Genomic DNA, 16,530 nt, shown 5'->3' with positions numbered 1-16,530 from the left:
AAGAGGGGCGTGGCCAGGCACCGCCTCTCTGACGCTTGTTAAATAGCGCCGCCGCTGTTCTGCAGGTTGGAAGTTGTAGTTCTCGATCCTGGTGCTCTGACTTGCACAGTCGCAGAAAAAAATGTGGAGAGTAGTGGTTATCTATCTAATCGTTGTGAGAAACCTAGAGGCGCGTGCGGTGCATGCTGGGATATGTAGTCTGCGCCAAGTTTAACACGTCTAGCTTAGGATCGATGGGAAACTAAAGGGCCTCAGGTGGACCAGTACCTCCGACCTTGGAGTCTCAGTAAGGTGCTACTCCAGGTGACGTGTCTACTCCGCCCCCAGCGTGTCCTTGGCAACGACAGCTCGGTTTGCCGCCCCCCAGCCGTGGCCGGGGCACTGAAGTCTGCGCCGATGGGGTCTGAACCTCGAGCCAAAAGGAAAGGGTCAAGTTCCTGATAGCGCCTGCAGATGGGACCAGTTGCTCCGCCAGGTGAACGAGAGGGTTAAACCCACAGAGACCGTTTGCTGCCACTTCCTAGAATGGCACGAGCTAGTGGACATTTCCGTTTCCGGTGCCGGATTCCTGGGTCCCGAGAGTCTTCAGCTCTGGTTGTGCTTGTGAGTTGAGTGATTGGTATCTAGGAAACGGGACGCTCTTCCGGCTATGGAGTCGCCGGCTCTAGAAACGGCACGGGAGGACTCCGACGGCGCCGCGCAGCGGGGGAACCGGTTGTCTGGATCCCAGGAAATCCCAAGGTCCGCTTTTGTTTGCGGAGTTGTTTCACGCAAGCGACCTTGGTGTCGCCGGGGCAGCCGGCCGCCTGGGAAATGATGCTGGGCCTGCGGTACCTAGGTAGGTCAGTCTCTGGCCCTGGGGAGAAAGAAACTCCTGCCAAGACCAACTCTCCTGCGGTCCCTGGAGCCTTCGAGTGCCAGCGGTGTGGATTGACTACCTCCCCGATCTCAATCCACCAAAGCAGCCACGGCGGTGATAAACCCTACTGCTGTCTCCAGTGTAGCAAAAGCTTCCGACGGGGCTCAGATCTGGTTAAGCAGCACGGGGTACACACCGGCGAGAAACCGTCCCCCTGTCCCCAGTGTGACTGTTGCTTCAGCCTGAGCTCTAACCTCATGCGACACCATCACTCTCACTCAGGCCTCCGGCCTCATAAGTGTCTGGCGTGCGAGGAGCCTGTTATTGGCCGCAGCTCGGACACCGGCGGGGCCACATGGGCGAGAAGCCTGACAGCTGTGCCGAATGTGGCAAGACTTCCTGTGTTAGCTTCAGCCTGATCCAGCACCAGCGCACGCGCACGTGGGAGAAGCCCTACAGCTGCGGGGGACTGCGGCAAGCGCTTCAGCCTCAGCTCCAACCTGGCGCAGCACCAGCGCTCCCACACCTGTGAGAAGCCCTGCCTCTGTGTCTGGTGTGGTGACCGCTTTGGGTGCAGCTCTTATCTGCTCAAGCACCAGCGATCGCACGCGGAGGAGGAGCAAGAACTTCACCCACAACTCCGACTGCCTAAGGCACCGACTCACCTACAGTGGAGAGTGACCCTTCAAGTGTCCTGAGTGTGGGCGTGGCTTTAAAGAGCGCACCCAGTTCACCAAGCACCAGCAAGTCCATGTGGGCGAACAACCCTGCCCAGAATGTGGCAAAACCTCTCCCACAAATCCAAGCTTCTTAAATACAGTGCTCGCACACGGGCAAGAAACAAGTGCACCAAACTCAGCTGCAGCAAGAGTTTTGTAGACAGTTCAAATCTGCTGCCGCACCAACACTCCTGGGCCAGAAACCTTGGGCTTTGAGCCAGTGTGACAGGAGCTTCCGCCAGAGCTCTCCCCTGCTCATCCACCGGGTGGCGCACCGCGGAGAGAAGCCCTCTGTCTGCTGGGGGCAAGGCCTTTGCCCCCAGGTCCATACCTGGGCCAGCACAGCGGACGCACCAGGGTGGAAGCCCCTGCCAACACTCCTGGCTTAAGTTGCAGCCCAAACTTCAGCTCTGACTTTGGTGCAGTCCTTCAGGAGACTGAGGGGACCAGGATTTCTCAGCAGGCCTCTTCTGCTCCTCTGGGGCTGCTGATGTGTGGGCTGAATCAGGGAAGCCCAGGCTGGAGGAATTGGGACAGAAAAGTGGGGTTGGGCATGTTCTCTGAGGCCCTGGAGATGGGACTCGAGAGGGAGGGAGAGTTTGGGGATGGACTGAACTGGCCAGGTTGCTTCAAGATGCAAAGCACCTTAGGCAGCCGCTGATCAGATCCCTTCACAGGTCCAGGGAGTGAGGGGGCGAATTACACAGGAGTTGTGGCCCCCTCCGCTTAGGAGATTGGGGCCAGATGCCAGGCAAACCCCTGTGAGGAAGACAGTGGAGAAGAAGGAGGTCAGGGAGGGCCTCACCCCCAGAGGGGACCAGAAGGAACGGTGTATCCTAGCACAGGGCTCAGAGAGGTTGAACTGGGGACCATTAGGTGAGCTCAGGGGTGTATGATCCCTTTGAAAGACAGCTGTCTACAAAGTGAAGCTGGTGGGGCCCAGGACCAAAGCAACAGACCAGGAAGCTTGGTGGCATTTCTAGGCGGGGGCAAAAGAGGTTGGTCATCTGCCCCTTCCTCTCCTTTAGCCTCTTCCCTCGAAGGTTTCCCAGGTTCTTTCTCTGACCCGTCAAAGAGGAGGAAATGATGACAATCTAGTGTGTCCAGACACTGGGGACTGCACACAGCACTGTAGTCTGACCACTGGGGTGGGCTGCCTATGTAAACAAATGTGTTTCTGTTGGTAAAACAGTCTATGGGAGCCAGAGGGAGGCTTCTCGAAGCACAGCACAATGTGCGCCCAGAGCAGAGGCTAAGCTGTGGGGCTCTGCTCTCCTCCTTGTAGCCGGCAGTATTCCTGGGAGGGGCACAGAACGTAGCCCTTTTAAGGTTGGGGGAGGCCTAGTGCCTGCCCCAAGGAATCATGAGACCCATGCCTCTGGTGCCTTGTCCCGAAATCTTGCCTCTTAGCAGCTCGGTGCTTGTAGAACTGTACCGCAGAGAATAAGGGCCAAAGGGAAGGGATGTGAGCTTCTAGCACAGAGTATCTCTTCCTAACTGTATGACCTTGGACAAGTCTGCCTCTTCTGAGCTTCAGTTTCTTCATTTGTAAAACTGAGGGTGATGGTTGCCTCCCAGGACGGTAGTAAGCTCCCATGGGATCACTGACTTGAAACACCTGGGTCAAGGAGGTAACTCGGCAAAACTCGGCTGCCAACTCTGCTTCCAGCAGATCACCCTGTCAGTGGGGGTGTCAGTCTGCAGGCATCACACCAGTGCACTTTTTGCCTCCTCCTGAAGGTTACAGAAATGAGGGAGATGGCCCCAGCCCCGGGGTAGTGTGGTGTCATGAAGGAGATGGACTCGAACCCAGTGCTGGCGCTGGAGAAAGGGCGTCACCTGCAGCGAGTCTAAGAGTCTTCATGAAGGTGCATCTAATGGATGCCACTTGCCTCCTCAATCTGGGTCTGTGATGAAGGGAAGGGTTCTGGAATGTTCCTTGTTGCCGACAGCATTTCAAAGAGCACAAGCCAGGGTTTGAGCGAGAGGCCTGAGCCGGGCACATCCATAGTGAGCGCTCAATAAATGGATGTTATGATCAGCTCCTGTTTTCCTCTTACTCGTGACCTTGAGGCTTCAGCTTCCTCAAATCTGGATTCTGTTCTCTGCCAAGTTGTAGGTGCAGATGGTCGTGAGGTTCATGGAGGAGATGGGCATGGGAGGGGGATCTGTTTGCAAAATCCCTTTCTGTCAACTGAAGCTGGTTCTCACTTTAATGTAAGTAGCCCTGCGCTCCATCCTCTCAGTTGTAGAAACGTTCTGCCTGGAGCAGGGAGGCAGACCGGACCTTGGAAACAGGAACTGGGGTTTATTCAGCATTCACTGTGCCCTGAGCTGGGAGGGAGGCAGTGATAATGCCCAGGCATGTCACCAGTGTTCAGGGCAGAGATGGCAAACACGTTAGCTTTGGCCTTCATGGTGTGTTTTTTTTTTGTGTGTGTGTGTGTGTGTGTGAACTATTGAGCCAACTTTGTGTGTGTGTGTGTACACATATGCGCACTTTTGCAGCGTGAGGGATCTTAGTTCCCTGACCAGGGATCGAACCCATGCCCTCAGCAGGGAAAGCAGGAAGTCCTAATCATTGGACCGCCAGGGAATCCCCATGAGCCAACATTTAAATCGGGAGACTTCACATCACAATCTAGATATCTGGTTTGGGGAGAGGGGAGAGGATCAGAAAATTCAGCAACACTGGTTCTCTCCAGCAACAGCTATTGACAGGGCTGAGTAATGTCTGCCTGGGACATGGACAGTCCACACTGCTCCCTGTATCCCTGAATCAGTGTGTTTCATTTGTATTACTTGCCTAACTGCTACAGAAAGGCATTTGGGGGTGACCTACATTTTCATGAGTGACCAAGACTCTTCATGCAGTGGAGGCAGTTTCTCTTTTTGTCACCCCTTCCTGCCCCCTCCCCCAATCATTTTTTCTCCTCTTCCCTCCTCTCCTGAATCCCCTGTCTCCCCATCTGAGATATCACCTTCCAATATTGACGCTCCTTTCCATATCTGCGAGGGAGTAGGGACAGAGCTTACAGATTCGGCAAGGCAAGGCAAACCCATGTGCCTTGGTCAGAGGGTGAGTACTGGACCCTGGGAGCCTCGGGGGGAGTTGCCCCGGCAGACATCCCTGGAAAGGCTATTTTGGGAAGCAAGAAAGTGTGGAGACACCCAGTGGGCTCAGAGGGAGGGGGAGTCAGTAATACCATTTCCCCTGGGCTGGCTCTGCTTCTGCTTAGTTCTGGACATGAGCTCGGACTCCATCCAGTTCTGTCTCTGATCTCATCCACTCCTGGGACCCAGGTTCCACCTCTGAGCCTGATGGGCGGTACAGAGGCTGGTGCTATGTACTGGGTGTGCCATAGGCTGGCAGCGAGAGTCCCGCCCACCTAGAAGCTCCACAGTGGCTGGTAAGTGCTTTGGACATGCGCTAGGGATGGGAACAGCACCGTAGCCGCAAGCCACAACCCCTCCTTCCCTCCCTTAGCTAGTCACACTCCGGGAGGACAGGAACTCCATGTCTGCTGAGTCCCCGCATCCCAGATGGGACAGGGGCAGATCAACTTTAGGAAGGGCTGATCACTGCCCAGGTGATTTGCCGACTTTCTTCCGTAGGATTCAGGATACCCTGGCCCTTTCTCTTATTTCCTCCCAGTTCAAAATGCTAACATCGCTCTATATTCCTAAATAATGTGTATTTTCTAAAAACAAGGACATTATCAAAGTCTGGAAATTATCCATGCTCCGGTACTATCATCTAATGAACGGACCTTATTACACCAGTGATTCCAGTAATAGACTGTATAGCAAATGAAACAAAAGCGCGCGATTGGGACGCCCAGGAGAGCGAGCCCTGGCCAAGGTGATATGGCTTAACGTGGTGCGGTGACATCTACAAATCTCTCGCTTGAGGAGAAACCGCTCCTAGCTGTTTCCTTTCACATTCTAATTAGGGACTGGGATGCCGTTTCTCCGCGATTCTTTGTGTTGCGTTCATTGCTCTGACCGTTTCAGCAGGTCTTGGGAAGGTTGGGGGACAGGTGGGGCGTTTTGGGGGGAGGTGCTAAGCAAGCAGGGCGGCCTTGGGTGGAGCGCCCCCTGCCGGAAGCTGAGTAAGGATGCCCGAGGCCCTCCGCATCCGGGTCTCGGGGTTTTTGGGGCTAGGGGGTCAACGCACCTCGTTTTCCCAGGGCACCTTGCGGACTACATTTCCCAGCAGGCCCGGCGGAGGCTGCCGGCCTTGAGAGTTGGCGGCGCGCCTCGCAGCCTTCGCCTCCCGCTCGCCTCTGGGTTCTGCCATGTGGAGTGGGGGCCCTTGCTACTCAGCGGGTGGCTTTCCTTGAGCTGGGGTCGAACAACCCTAGCTCATTGCACCCTCGGGAGTCATGCAGGAGACACGTGGGTGCGGGGTCTCCGTGGATAAGAGCTGGCGACGATCAGCCTCTCGGGCAGCCGTCTCTTCCCGGAGCAGGGGGGCGACTCTGAACACTCGCCTCCGCCGAGCCCCATTGATGCTGCGCGCCTTGAACCCTGAAAGCCCATGGATGTTATCAGAGGCGGGACGAGCACCTCCACGGCCCTTTTCAGCTTCCCACCCTCCATTCTCTTCCTGGAGTTTAGTTATTCCATTAGCTCATCTCCCAGTAGTCCCTCAAGCAACTCCAGCTACCCCCGCCTTATAATCCGGGCATCTACTACCGTTCCAGATGTTCAAGCTGGTTTTAGAAAAGGCAGAGGAACCAGAGATCAAATTGCCAACATCTGCTGGATCATGGAAAAAGCAAGAGAGTTCCAGAAAAACATCTATTTCTGCTTTATTGACTATGCCAAAGCCTTTGACTGTGTGGATCACAATAAACTGTGGAAAATTCTGAAAGAGGTGGGAATACCAGACCACCTGACCTGCCTCTTGAGAAACCTGTATGCAGGTCAGGAAGCAGCAGTTAGAACTGGACATGGAACAACAGACTGGTTCCAAATAGGAAAGGAGTACGTCAAGGCTGTATATTGTCACCCTGCTTATTTAACTTATATGCAGAGTACATCATGAGAAACGCTGGGCTGGAAGAAACACAAGGTGGAATCAAGATTGCAGGGAGAAATATCAGTCACCTCAGATATGCAGATGACACCACCCTTATGGCAGAAAGTGAAGAGCTAAAAAGCCTCTTGATGAAAGTGAAAGAGGAGAGTAAAAAAGCTGGCTTAAAGCTCAACATTCAGAAAACGAAGATCATGGCATCTGGTCCCATCACTTCATGGGAAATAGATGGGGAAACAGTGGAAACAGTGTCAGACTTTATTTTTGGGGGCTCCAAAATCACTGCAGATGGTGACTGCAGCCATGAAATTAAAAGACGCTTACTCCTTGGAAGAAAAGTTATGATCAACCTAGATAGCATATTCAAAAGCACAGACGTTACTTTGCTGACTAAGGTCCACTAGTCAAGGCTATAGTTTTTCCAGTAGTCATGTATGGATGTGAGAGTTGGACTGTGAAGAAGGCTGAGCGCCGAAGAATTGATGCTTTTGAACTGTGGTGTTGGAGAAGACTCTTGAGAGTCCCTTGGACTGCAAGGAGATCCAACCAGTCCATTCTGAAGTAGATCAGCCATGGGATTTCTGCTGAAGCTGAAACTCCAGTACTTTGGCCACCTCATGCGAAGACTTGACTGAACTGAGAAGTTAAAGATTTAAGGAACGTTGTAAAGTTAGCATATTTTACTATAGCTTATCAGTTCAGTTCAGTCACTCAGTCGTGTCCGACTCTTTGCGATCCCATGAATTGCAGCACGCCAGGCCTCCCTGTCCATCACCAACTCCCGGAGTTCACTCAGACTCACGTCCATTGAGTCAGTGATGCCATCCAGCCATCTCATCCTGGGTCGTCCCCTTTCCTCCTGCCCCCAATTTCTCCCAGCATCAGAGTCTTTTCCAGTGAGTCAACTCTTTGCATGAGGTGGCCAAAGAACTGGAGCTTCAGCTTTAGCATCATTCCTTCCAAAGAAATCCCAGGGTTGATCTCCTTCAGAATGGACTGGTTGGATCTTCTTGCAGTCCAAGGGACCCTCAAGAGTCTTCTTCAATACCACAGTTCAAACGCATCAATTCTTCGGTGTTCAGCCTTCCTCACAGTCTAACTCTCACATCCATACATGACCACAGGAAAAACCATAGCCTTGACTAGATGGACCTTAGTCGGTAAAGTAACGTCTCTGCTTTTGAATATACTATCTAGGTTGGTCATAACTTTTCTTCCAAGGAGTAAGCGTCTTTTAATTTCATGGCTGCAGTCACCGTCTGCAGTGATTTTGGAGCCCAAAACAATCAAGTCTGACACTGTTTCCACTGTTTCCCCATCTATTTCCCATGAAGTGATGGGACCAGATGCCATGATCTTCGTTTTCTGAATGTTGAGCTTTAAGCCAGCTTTTTCACTCTCCTTTTCACTTTCATCAAGAGGCTTTTTAGTTCCTCTTCACTTTCTGCCATAAGGGTGGTGTCATCTGCATATCTGAGGTGACTGATATTTCTCCCTGCAATCTTGATTCCACCTTGTGTTTCTTTCAGTCCAGCATTTCTCATGATGTACTCTGCATAGAAGTTAAATAAGCAGGGTGATAACATACAGCCTTGATGTACTCCTTTCCCGATTTGGAACCAGTCTGTTGTTCCATGTCCAGTTCTAACTGCTGCTTCCTGACCTGCATACATATTCCTCAAGAGGCAGGTCAGGTGGTCTGTATTCCCATCTCTTTCAGAATTTTCCACAGTTTATTGTGATCCACACAGTCAAAAGCCTTGGCATAGTCAATAAAGCAGAAATAGATGTTTTCTGGAACTCTCTTGCTTTTCCATGATCCAGCAGATGTTGGCAATTTGATCTCTGGTTCCTCTGCCTTTTCTAAAACCAGCTGGAACATCAGGGAGTTCACGGTTCATGTATTGCTGAAGTCTGGCTTGGAAAATTTTGAGCATTACTTTACTAGCATGTGAGATGAGTGCAATTGTGCAGTGGTTTGAGCATTCTTTGGCATTGCCTTTCTTTGGAATTGGAATGAAAACTGACCTTTTCCAGTCCTGTGGCCACTGCTGAGTTTTCCAAACTTGCTGGCATATTGAGGGCAGCACTTTCACAGCATCATCTTTCAGGATTTGAAACAGCTCAACTGGAATTCCATCACCTACACTTGCTTTGTTCGTAGTGATGCTTTCTAAGGCCCACTTGACTTCACATTCCAGGATGTCTGGCTCTAGGTGAGTGATCACACCATCGTGATTATCTGGGTCGTGAAGATCTTTTTTGTACAGTTCTTCTGTGTATTCTTGCCACCTCGTCTTAATATCTTCTGCTTCTGTTAGGTCCATACCATTTCTGTCCTTTATCGAGCCCATCTTTGCATGAAATGTTCCCTTGGTATCTCTAATTTTCTTGAGGAGATCTCTAGTCTTTCTCATTCTGTTCTTTCCCTCTATTTCTTTGCATTGATTGCTGAGGAAGGCTTTCTTATCTCTTCTTGCTATTCTCTGGAACTCTGCATTCAGATGCTTATATCGTTCCTTTTCTCCTTTGCTTTTCGCCTCTCTTCTTTTCACAGCTATTTGTAAGGCCTCCCCAGACAGCCATTTTGCTTTTTTACATTTCTTTTCCATGGAGATGGTCTTGATCCCTGTCTCCTGTACAATGTCACGAACCTCATTCCATAGTTCATCAGGCACTCTATCTATGAGATCTAGACCCTTAAATCTATTTCTCACTTCCACTGTATAATCATAAGGCATTTGATTTAGGTCATACCTGAATGGTCTAGCGGTTTTCCCTACTTTCTTCAATTTAAGTCTGAATTTGGCAATAAGGAGTTCATGATCTGAGCCACAGTCAGCTCCTGGTCTTGTTTCTGTTGACTGTATAGAGCTTCTCCATCTTTGGCTGCAAAGAATATAATCAATCTGATTTCGGTGTTGACCATCTGGTGATGTCCATGTGTAGAGTCTTCATAGCAAACACTATAGCTTATAGAAGTTAGGAATTTTTAGAGACACTATAGCTAGAAGCATTTTTAAGAGATAGTGAGCTCAGGATGTTAGGGGCAAACAAGGCTTAGGAAGATAAGTAGTAAACTGAGGAATGTATCATGAGTAACAATGTAATCACAAGTTAACTATAGGACACATTAGAAGAGGTAGATAATAGATGATAAGGCTGATTCCGAGAGAATCATTGAAGCAGGAACTCTGAAGAGCAACAATGATTTATGGAGACAATAAATCTGGAAGAGGGGAACTGAAAATGTCAAACCTCTGGCCTAATGTTTTTGTAAAAGTATAAAAGAGAATCTTAAACTTGGAATAAACAGGCAGTCCATAGAAAAATGAGAGGCTGTCTCATTCGCTGACACCGTTCAGCTCTTCAGGCTGAATCTCTGGCTGCTGGAGTTGGACTCCGGCAGACACTTACTCCTTGGAAGGAAAGTTTTGACCAACTTAGATAGCATATTAAAAAGCAAAGACATTACTTTGCCATCAAAGGTCCGTCTAGTCAAGGCTATGGTTTTCCAGTGGTCATGTATGGATGTGAGAGTTGGAATATAAAGAAAGCTGAATGCCGAAGAATTGATGCTTTTGAACTGTGGTGTTGGAGAAGACTCTTGAGAGTCCCTTGGACTGCAAGGAGATCCAACCAGTCCATCTTAAAGGAGATCAGTCCTGGGTGTTCATTGAAAGGACTGATGTTGAGGCTAAAACTCCAATATTTTGGCCACCTGATGCAAAGAGCTGACTCATTGGAAAAGACCTTGATGCTGGGAAAGATTGAAGGCAGGAGGAGAAGGGCATGATAGAGGGTGAGATGGTTGGATGGCATCATCGACTCAATCGACATGGGTTTGGGTGGACTCCAGGAGTTGGTGATGGACAGGGAGGCCTGGCGTGCTGCGGTTCATGGGGTCACAGAGTCGGACATGACTGAGCGACTGAACTGAACTGAACTGAACTACTGTTCCTAAGGTCTCCAGCCGGGTACCGCCTTCACCCACCACACCCCTCACACCGACCTAAACACCCGCCTTCTGGCAGGACCTGCTTTCTCAACTTTCCACAAGGCCACTGGGTACCCTCAGCCGGGAGACAACCATTTAGATTTAGACTATTTGGTGAAGTTAAATTTTATCATCATGTGGCCTTGAATCCAGCTACTGAGAGCTGTGCACACCCAAGTTCAGGACCATGATCTTAGTTTCTTAATACCCTGGACCTGTGGCTCAGAAGGGAAGCACTGCAGTGAGGGCCAATATATACTCCTTTAGTTCAAAGGTTCTCAACCTTATGTGTGTGTTAGTCGCTCAGCTGTGTCCAGTTCTTTGCGACCCATGGTCTCCCGTCAGCCTCCTCTGTCCATGGGATTTCCCAGGCAATAATACTGGAGTGGGTTACCATTTCCTTCTCCAGGGGATCGTCCCGACCCAGGGATCGAACATGGGTCTCTGCACTGTCGGCAGATTCTTTACGGTCTGAGTCACCTGTGTGTCATTGTGATCTCTCGGTGCAATGTACGCAAAAGAATTTTGCAAAACTTCTGGGTAATTCTATTGTGCAGCCAGAGTTGAGACCACTGCTTTATCTCCTAGGGCAGATGGGTGGGGCCTGGGATGGCCAGAAGCACTGGGCCAGGCACCTCCAGCTGGGAGCAGCCTCCACCCTTTATCCCAGTGTGGTTCACAAATCACTGTTCACATTTTGTAGGTGTCCCAGGCTGTGCGAAAAGGAAGCTCTGCCCTGTAGTAAGAAATATATTTGACAGCTTTATGTAAGGCAATTGGGAGGAAGGCCAAGTAGGAAACAAACTAATCCCAGCAAGGGGGAAGGAAAGCCTGAGCTAGATGGGGAATGTAATGAGTTTGTCAAAAAGTTCAATCAGTTTTTTCTGTAAGATGGTACAGAAAATCCCTAATGATCTTTTGGCCAACCCAATAGGAGGAGACAGCTGGGATAGTCACAAAGTAACGGATTAAGGTGGCTAACTAGATCAAAGTTCTTGCAAACCTGTAACACTTTTTATTGTCAGAAGAGCTGACTGCACTGGCTATGTCCCTGCTGACTCAGGAGCATTCCCAGCGCTGCTGAGCTTTACCTAGGGCTCCCAAGACCATGAACAGACTAGGGTCATCAAGCTAGGCTCAGGCTCAGACATGAGCAAATTGAACTGCAGCCATTCATATTTTTATAAGAAAATCTGCCTTATGAAGACCAAAGGCCCTTGCCTACATGGGGCATCAGCTGTGCTCCTGACGATGATTCCTATGTGAGCTTCAAAAAATAAGCTCTGTGCATGGTGTGAAGATGCTCATTTCAGCATTTTCTATAGTAGTGACATATTTCAATAATAAAAGAGATGAATAAAATGTGGTCTTTTAAATGAAAGAATTGTAAGTAGCCATTAAAATATCGTGATGAAAGAATATGAATGAGCCAGAAAATGTTCATGAGTTAAAAAAACAGAGTGCACAAGGACTTCCCTGGTGGGGAAGATTCTGTGCTCCGAATGCAGGGGACTCAGGTTTGATCCCTGGTGAGAAAACTAGATCCCACAGGCCACAACTAAAGATCCCACATGCAGCAAGGAAGAGTAAAGATTCCTAGGGCTGCTGCTAAGACCTGGTACAGCTGAATTAAAAATAAAAGGAGTGCACATATCCTTTTAGGAGAGCAAACTTGGACTCATCTCTTGCTTGGGGTGGTTTTCTCTTGTTCAGTAGCTAAACTGTGATTGTAGAGTAGTCTAAATATGCAGGTGTGTTGGCAAAGCCTGAATAAGCCTGCTGAGTGCTAAACGTGCTGAAGAAAATGTGGAGGTATTAGTCTTAGAATTGGTGGACTTATGGACAAAAGGAAGTTTCTATTTCAAAAGTGTCCTAATGAGACAGGCATTTGTAGCAGAGGAATTAGGAGGAAGCTCTCTTGAGCCAGACCCTTTGGGTCCCAGTTCTGCCATTTATCATAGGAATGATCCACTGGCAAGGTTAAGACCTTTCAGTGCCTCAGTTTAGTCATCTGTAAAGTGGGAAAGCCTCTCTCTCGGTTAATTGTCAGAACAGCCCCTGGCCCATAGTAAGTACTCACTATTTTATTTTATTACTTAAAAAAATACATGTTTATTTATTTGGCTGAGCCGGACATGGGATCTTTGATCTTTGTTGCACTTGTGGTACATGTGGTACATTTTATTTTTTTTTTAGCTGCGGCGTGTGTAATCTTTATTTGCAGCACGCGAACTCTTAGTTGTGGCATGTGGGATCGAGATCTCTCACTCTGCATCGAGCCCCTCCCCCCTGCATGGGAAATGTGAAGGCTTAGCCACTGGACCACTATGGAAGTCCCGAGGTCTAACATCATTTTGAGATCGAAAAGGAACAACTTCTCTCTGGTCCCTCAAACTTCACAGTTTATAGAAGGATTTGGAGAGGCGGTAGGCAAAGGTAAGTTACTGAAACCGTGTCTTCTTGGTATGGACAAACATAATACTAAACGATGTCTCAACATCAGTGATAAATGACTTCCCTTATGTTTTATACAAATTATTTGTTGGTTTTCCTAACAATGTGCTGTTAGCATAAAAAAAAAAAAAATGTCCAGTTAGCCAGTGAGAATTCAGACTGCAAAGAAATACTTCATTGCATTGCCCATCTCATTTCCAGGCTTACTAGCCGAGCCCTTGATTCCTCTTTCTCCCGTAGCTCTGCAGCTGCAACTCAAGTGCCTTCAGGCACCACATCCTTTTTATTTTATTGATTTATTGTTTTGGCTGCGCTGGGTCTTCAGAGCGGTGCTCCGGCTTTCTCTAGTTGCAGTGCTCAGGGGCTTCTCTAGTTGTGAGGTGCGGGCTTAGTTGCCCCACAGCATGCGGGATCTTAGTTCTCCAACCAGGGATCGAACCCATGTCCGCTGCATTGGAAGGCAGATTCTTGACCACTTGACCACCAGGGAAGTCCCCAACCTTTTTGTTCTACTCAGGGAAGATTTCTCAAGTCCATCCTTTCCTTGCTGTTGCCAGTACTACTACCTTACATGCCTATTGTTGTCATCACCTGCCCGGATTATTGCAGAAGACTCCTCATCAGCCTCCCCTGCCTCTAGTCCTTGCGTTCTAGTTCATCATCTGTATAATCCACCAATGATAGTGCTCCCTTAAACCCCAGGCTCCAACATCAAATCTGATGTCACTCCCCTGCTTCAAAGCATCTGTGTCCTAAGCCCCACCCCCAGCGTGGCCTGCACAAGAGTCAAATGCTCCAGCACGAACATCAGAGATCCTCACCCTAGCTCTGCCCTATCTCTGCAGCTTTACTGGCTATGGCTTTTCATGCTTTTGTACTTATTTTATTTCTGACTTCCCAGAATGCCCTTCCCCCTTTTCTATCACCTGAAGTCCTAATTATATGAGCCCCAGCTCCACTGAAAGTTTTCCCAAACTCTCCTATCACACTCGATGTGGCGTCTGCTTCAGCGGCATTAGATTTCATCACGACATCAGGTCACTTGTGTGACTCCCCCAGAGTCTCTGGCCTAGTGTGTGACACAGTAGGCGCTCAATAAATATTAACTGAATCAAGGAATCACTTCTGGTTGCTCAGGTTTTTTAATGCTAAGACTCAGGTTCTTTCTCTCTTTTTCACTGGCTGCACTGGGTCTTAGTTGCGGCAGGCAGGATCTGTTTAACTGTTGCACATGAACTCTCAGTTGTGGCAAATCAAATCTGTAGAATGTAGAATCCAGCTCCCCAGTCGGGGCTCAAACTCAAGCCCCCTGCATTGGAAGCTCACAGTCTTAGCCACTGGACCACCAGAGAAGTCCCCAAACTCAGATTCTTTTATCCTTGTCTTCTTTCCAATGTGGACACACTTGGCAAGTTAACCAAAGTGACCAAGGAAGTGACCACACCCAATTTAAGTCTTCCCAGTGGCTTTGCCTGCCAGTCAATGAGATCGTGGTTATTTCTGTAGCAATAACATAGAAAAGCAACTAAACAATGCTTTTTATTTGGGTCCAGTGCCTTTCCCCCACACATCTGTGTTTAGTTGCTCAGTCGTGTCTGACTCTTAGTGACCCTGTGGACTATAGCCCACCAGGCTCCTCTGTCCATGGAATTTTTCAGGCAAGAATACTGGTGTGGATTGCCATTTCCTCCTCCAGGGGATATTCCCAACCCAGGGATCAAACCCACGTCTCCTGTGTCTTCTGCACTGCAGGCAAGTTCTTTACTCACTGGGCCATCCAGGAAGCCCAGAATCTGTAGTAATGAGATTATCACAAATTGCCAGGATGGTCTCATCAGTTTCTGCAATAGGTGTACTTGAGCATGTGCGCCACAAGAGGGCGACAACAGCAGAGGATGCTAGCAGCCCTTGGGCCATTGGCCAAGCACCAGGCAGAAGAGCTCTTAGTGGGATCGTCCAGGGTGAGACTAAGGGATGGGAATCCCCAGGGAATTGTTTGGTGATGACCAGCAAAACTCTGAGGGGAGAGAGAGGCACCTAGGACCTTTTCGGGTAAAAATACTACATTTTTGTTTCTACCAAGAGCCATAATCTTGAGTAGGGAGGAGGTTTAAGATTTGGACTGCCTGTGGACAAAGAAATCAAGTAATTGTAACTGAAATAAGGCCCTGTCTTTTCAGTAGCAATTCCAAAGTCCGATTGGGAAAAAGCAACTGTAGGAAGAATTCCATTATAGCTCAGTGAGGGCCCCAGAATAATTTAGCAATACTATATATAACATTTAACTGTTCAACAAGTTACTAAAACTTCCTCTGTTACATTACTTAAACTTCACTGAGATCATCTAAGGTACAAATTATTATACAGTATACACCTGAAAAAAACCTGAGATTCAAAAGGACACTTCATTCATTCTACAAATATTTATTAAAGGCCTACTGTGTGCCAATCACGGGGTCTAGAGTATTGAGCAAAATTACTTCCCTCCAACTAAGAAAAGCACGGCTTATTGTACTTTAAATGTCCCCTTACCAAAATAAGAGGCACAGTAGAGCAAGCTGCCTGGAGAGAAAGACCTCTTGCCAGTCAGGCCTCATTTTAAATATAGAAACCCCCAAAAATAGCCACCCATGCAAGGGACTCAACAGGTGATTGGCAGGAACAGAGGGGAGGGGAACCGAGGCCTCACTGAAGGAGAAGGAAAGGACAGTGCCCTTGTCCCCAGCTTCTGCCACCGACATGGCTTTGCCTCTGAAGTCCTTGAGTCGGGGCTTGGCCAGTGCGGCCAAGGGAGAGCATGGCGGGACAGGAGGTGAGTGCAGCTGGGGCCTGACCCTGTGGCTTCCTGACCTTGTCCCTCGGTTCCCCCCCAATCCCCTGCCCCTGGGGCCTTCCAGGGTCCTGGCGACCCCCCTATCTCTCTCTCACCCCTGCCTTCCTCCCCCGCCCTCCGCTGCAGCCCGCACCTGGCGCTTCCTGACTTTCGCGCTGGCGCTCCCGAGCGTGGCCCTCTGCACGCTCAACTCCTGGCTCCACTCGGGCCACCGCGAGCGCCCGGAGTTCATCCCCTACCATCACCTCCGCATCCGCACCAAGGTACACCGACACCCTTGCGGACGCGAGCGGGCGGGTGAGTCAGGGGATGGGGGACCCCCAAACTGACATCTCGCTCCCCTTCCCTCTCTCTCCGCAGCCCTTCTCCTGGGGAGACGGCAACCACACTTTTTTCCACAATCCCCGGGTCAACCCTCTGCCCACGGGCTATGAAAAGCCTTGAGGCTTGGCTGATGCCTCCAGATACAATAAAATTGTGGAAGCTGTGTGTCCGCGGCTCCTTGGGGACCACGGGGCGGGGCTAGTTCGAGCTGGGCGCATGCGCACAGTGCAGCGGGTGCTCCACGTGCTCTTCCGGAGATCCTGACTCCCCAGGGACTCGCAAGAGCATCCTTGATGGACAGGT

The 16,530-nt window shown here is 49.6% G+C and overlaps 1 protein-coding gene and 1 long non-coding RNA gene across 2 annotated transcripts; both read left to right on the top strand.

The window, feature by feature from the left end:
• Positions 1–68: 68 nt before the first annotated feature.
• LOC132658567 (uncharacterized) lies at positions 69–15,221 on the top strand. Its single transcript, XR_009598376.1, has 3 exons — positions 69–4,988; positions 12,841–13,052; positions 14,729–15,221. It is a non-coding gene; the product is annotated as an uncharacterized LOC132658567 (long non-coding RNA).
• A 566-nt stretch (positions 15,222–15,787) lies between these two features.
• LOC101106131 (cytochrome c oxidase subunit 6A2, mitochondrial) lies at positions 15,788–16,392 on the top strand. Its single transcript, XM_004020927.5, has 3 exons — positions 15,788–15,882; positions 16,030–16,166; positions 16,264–16,392. The coding sequence occupies exons 1-3, from the start codon at positions 15,810–15,812 to the stop codon at positions 16,345–16,347; spliced, it is 294 nt and encodes a 97-aa protein (XP_004020976.1). The 5' UTR covers positions 15,788–15,809; the 3' UTR covers positions 16,348–16,392.
• Positions 16,393–16,530: the final 138 nt, after the last annotated feature.

This window comes from Ovis aries, chromosome 24 (genome assembly GCF_016772045.2).
Source record: "Ovis aries strain OAR_USU_Benz2616 breed Rambouillet chromosome 24, ARS-UI_Ramb_v3.0, whole genome shotgun sequence".
NCBI classification, from domain to species: Eukaryota; Metazoa; Chordata; class Mammalia; order Artiodactyla; family Bovidae; genus Ovis; species Ovis aries.
The sequence above is the reverse complement of the archived record's forward strand: the minus strand, read 5'-3'. Positions and strand labels throughout refer to the sequence as shown.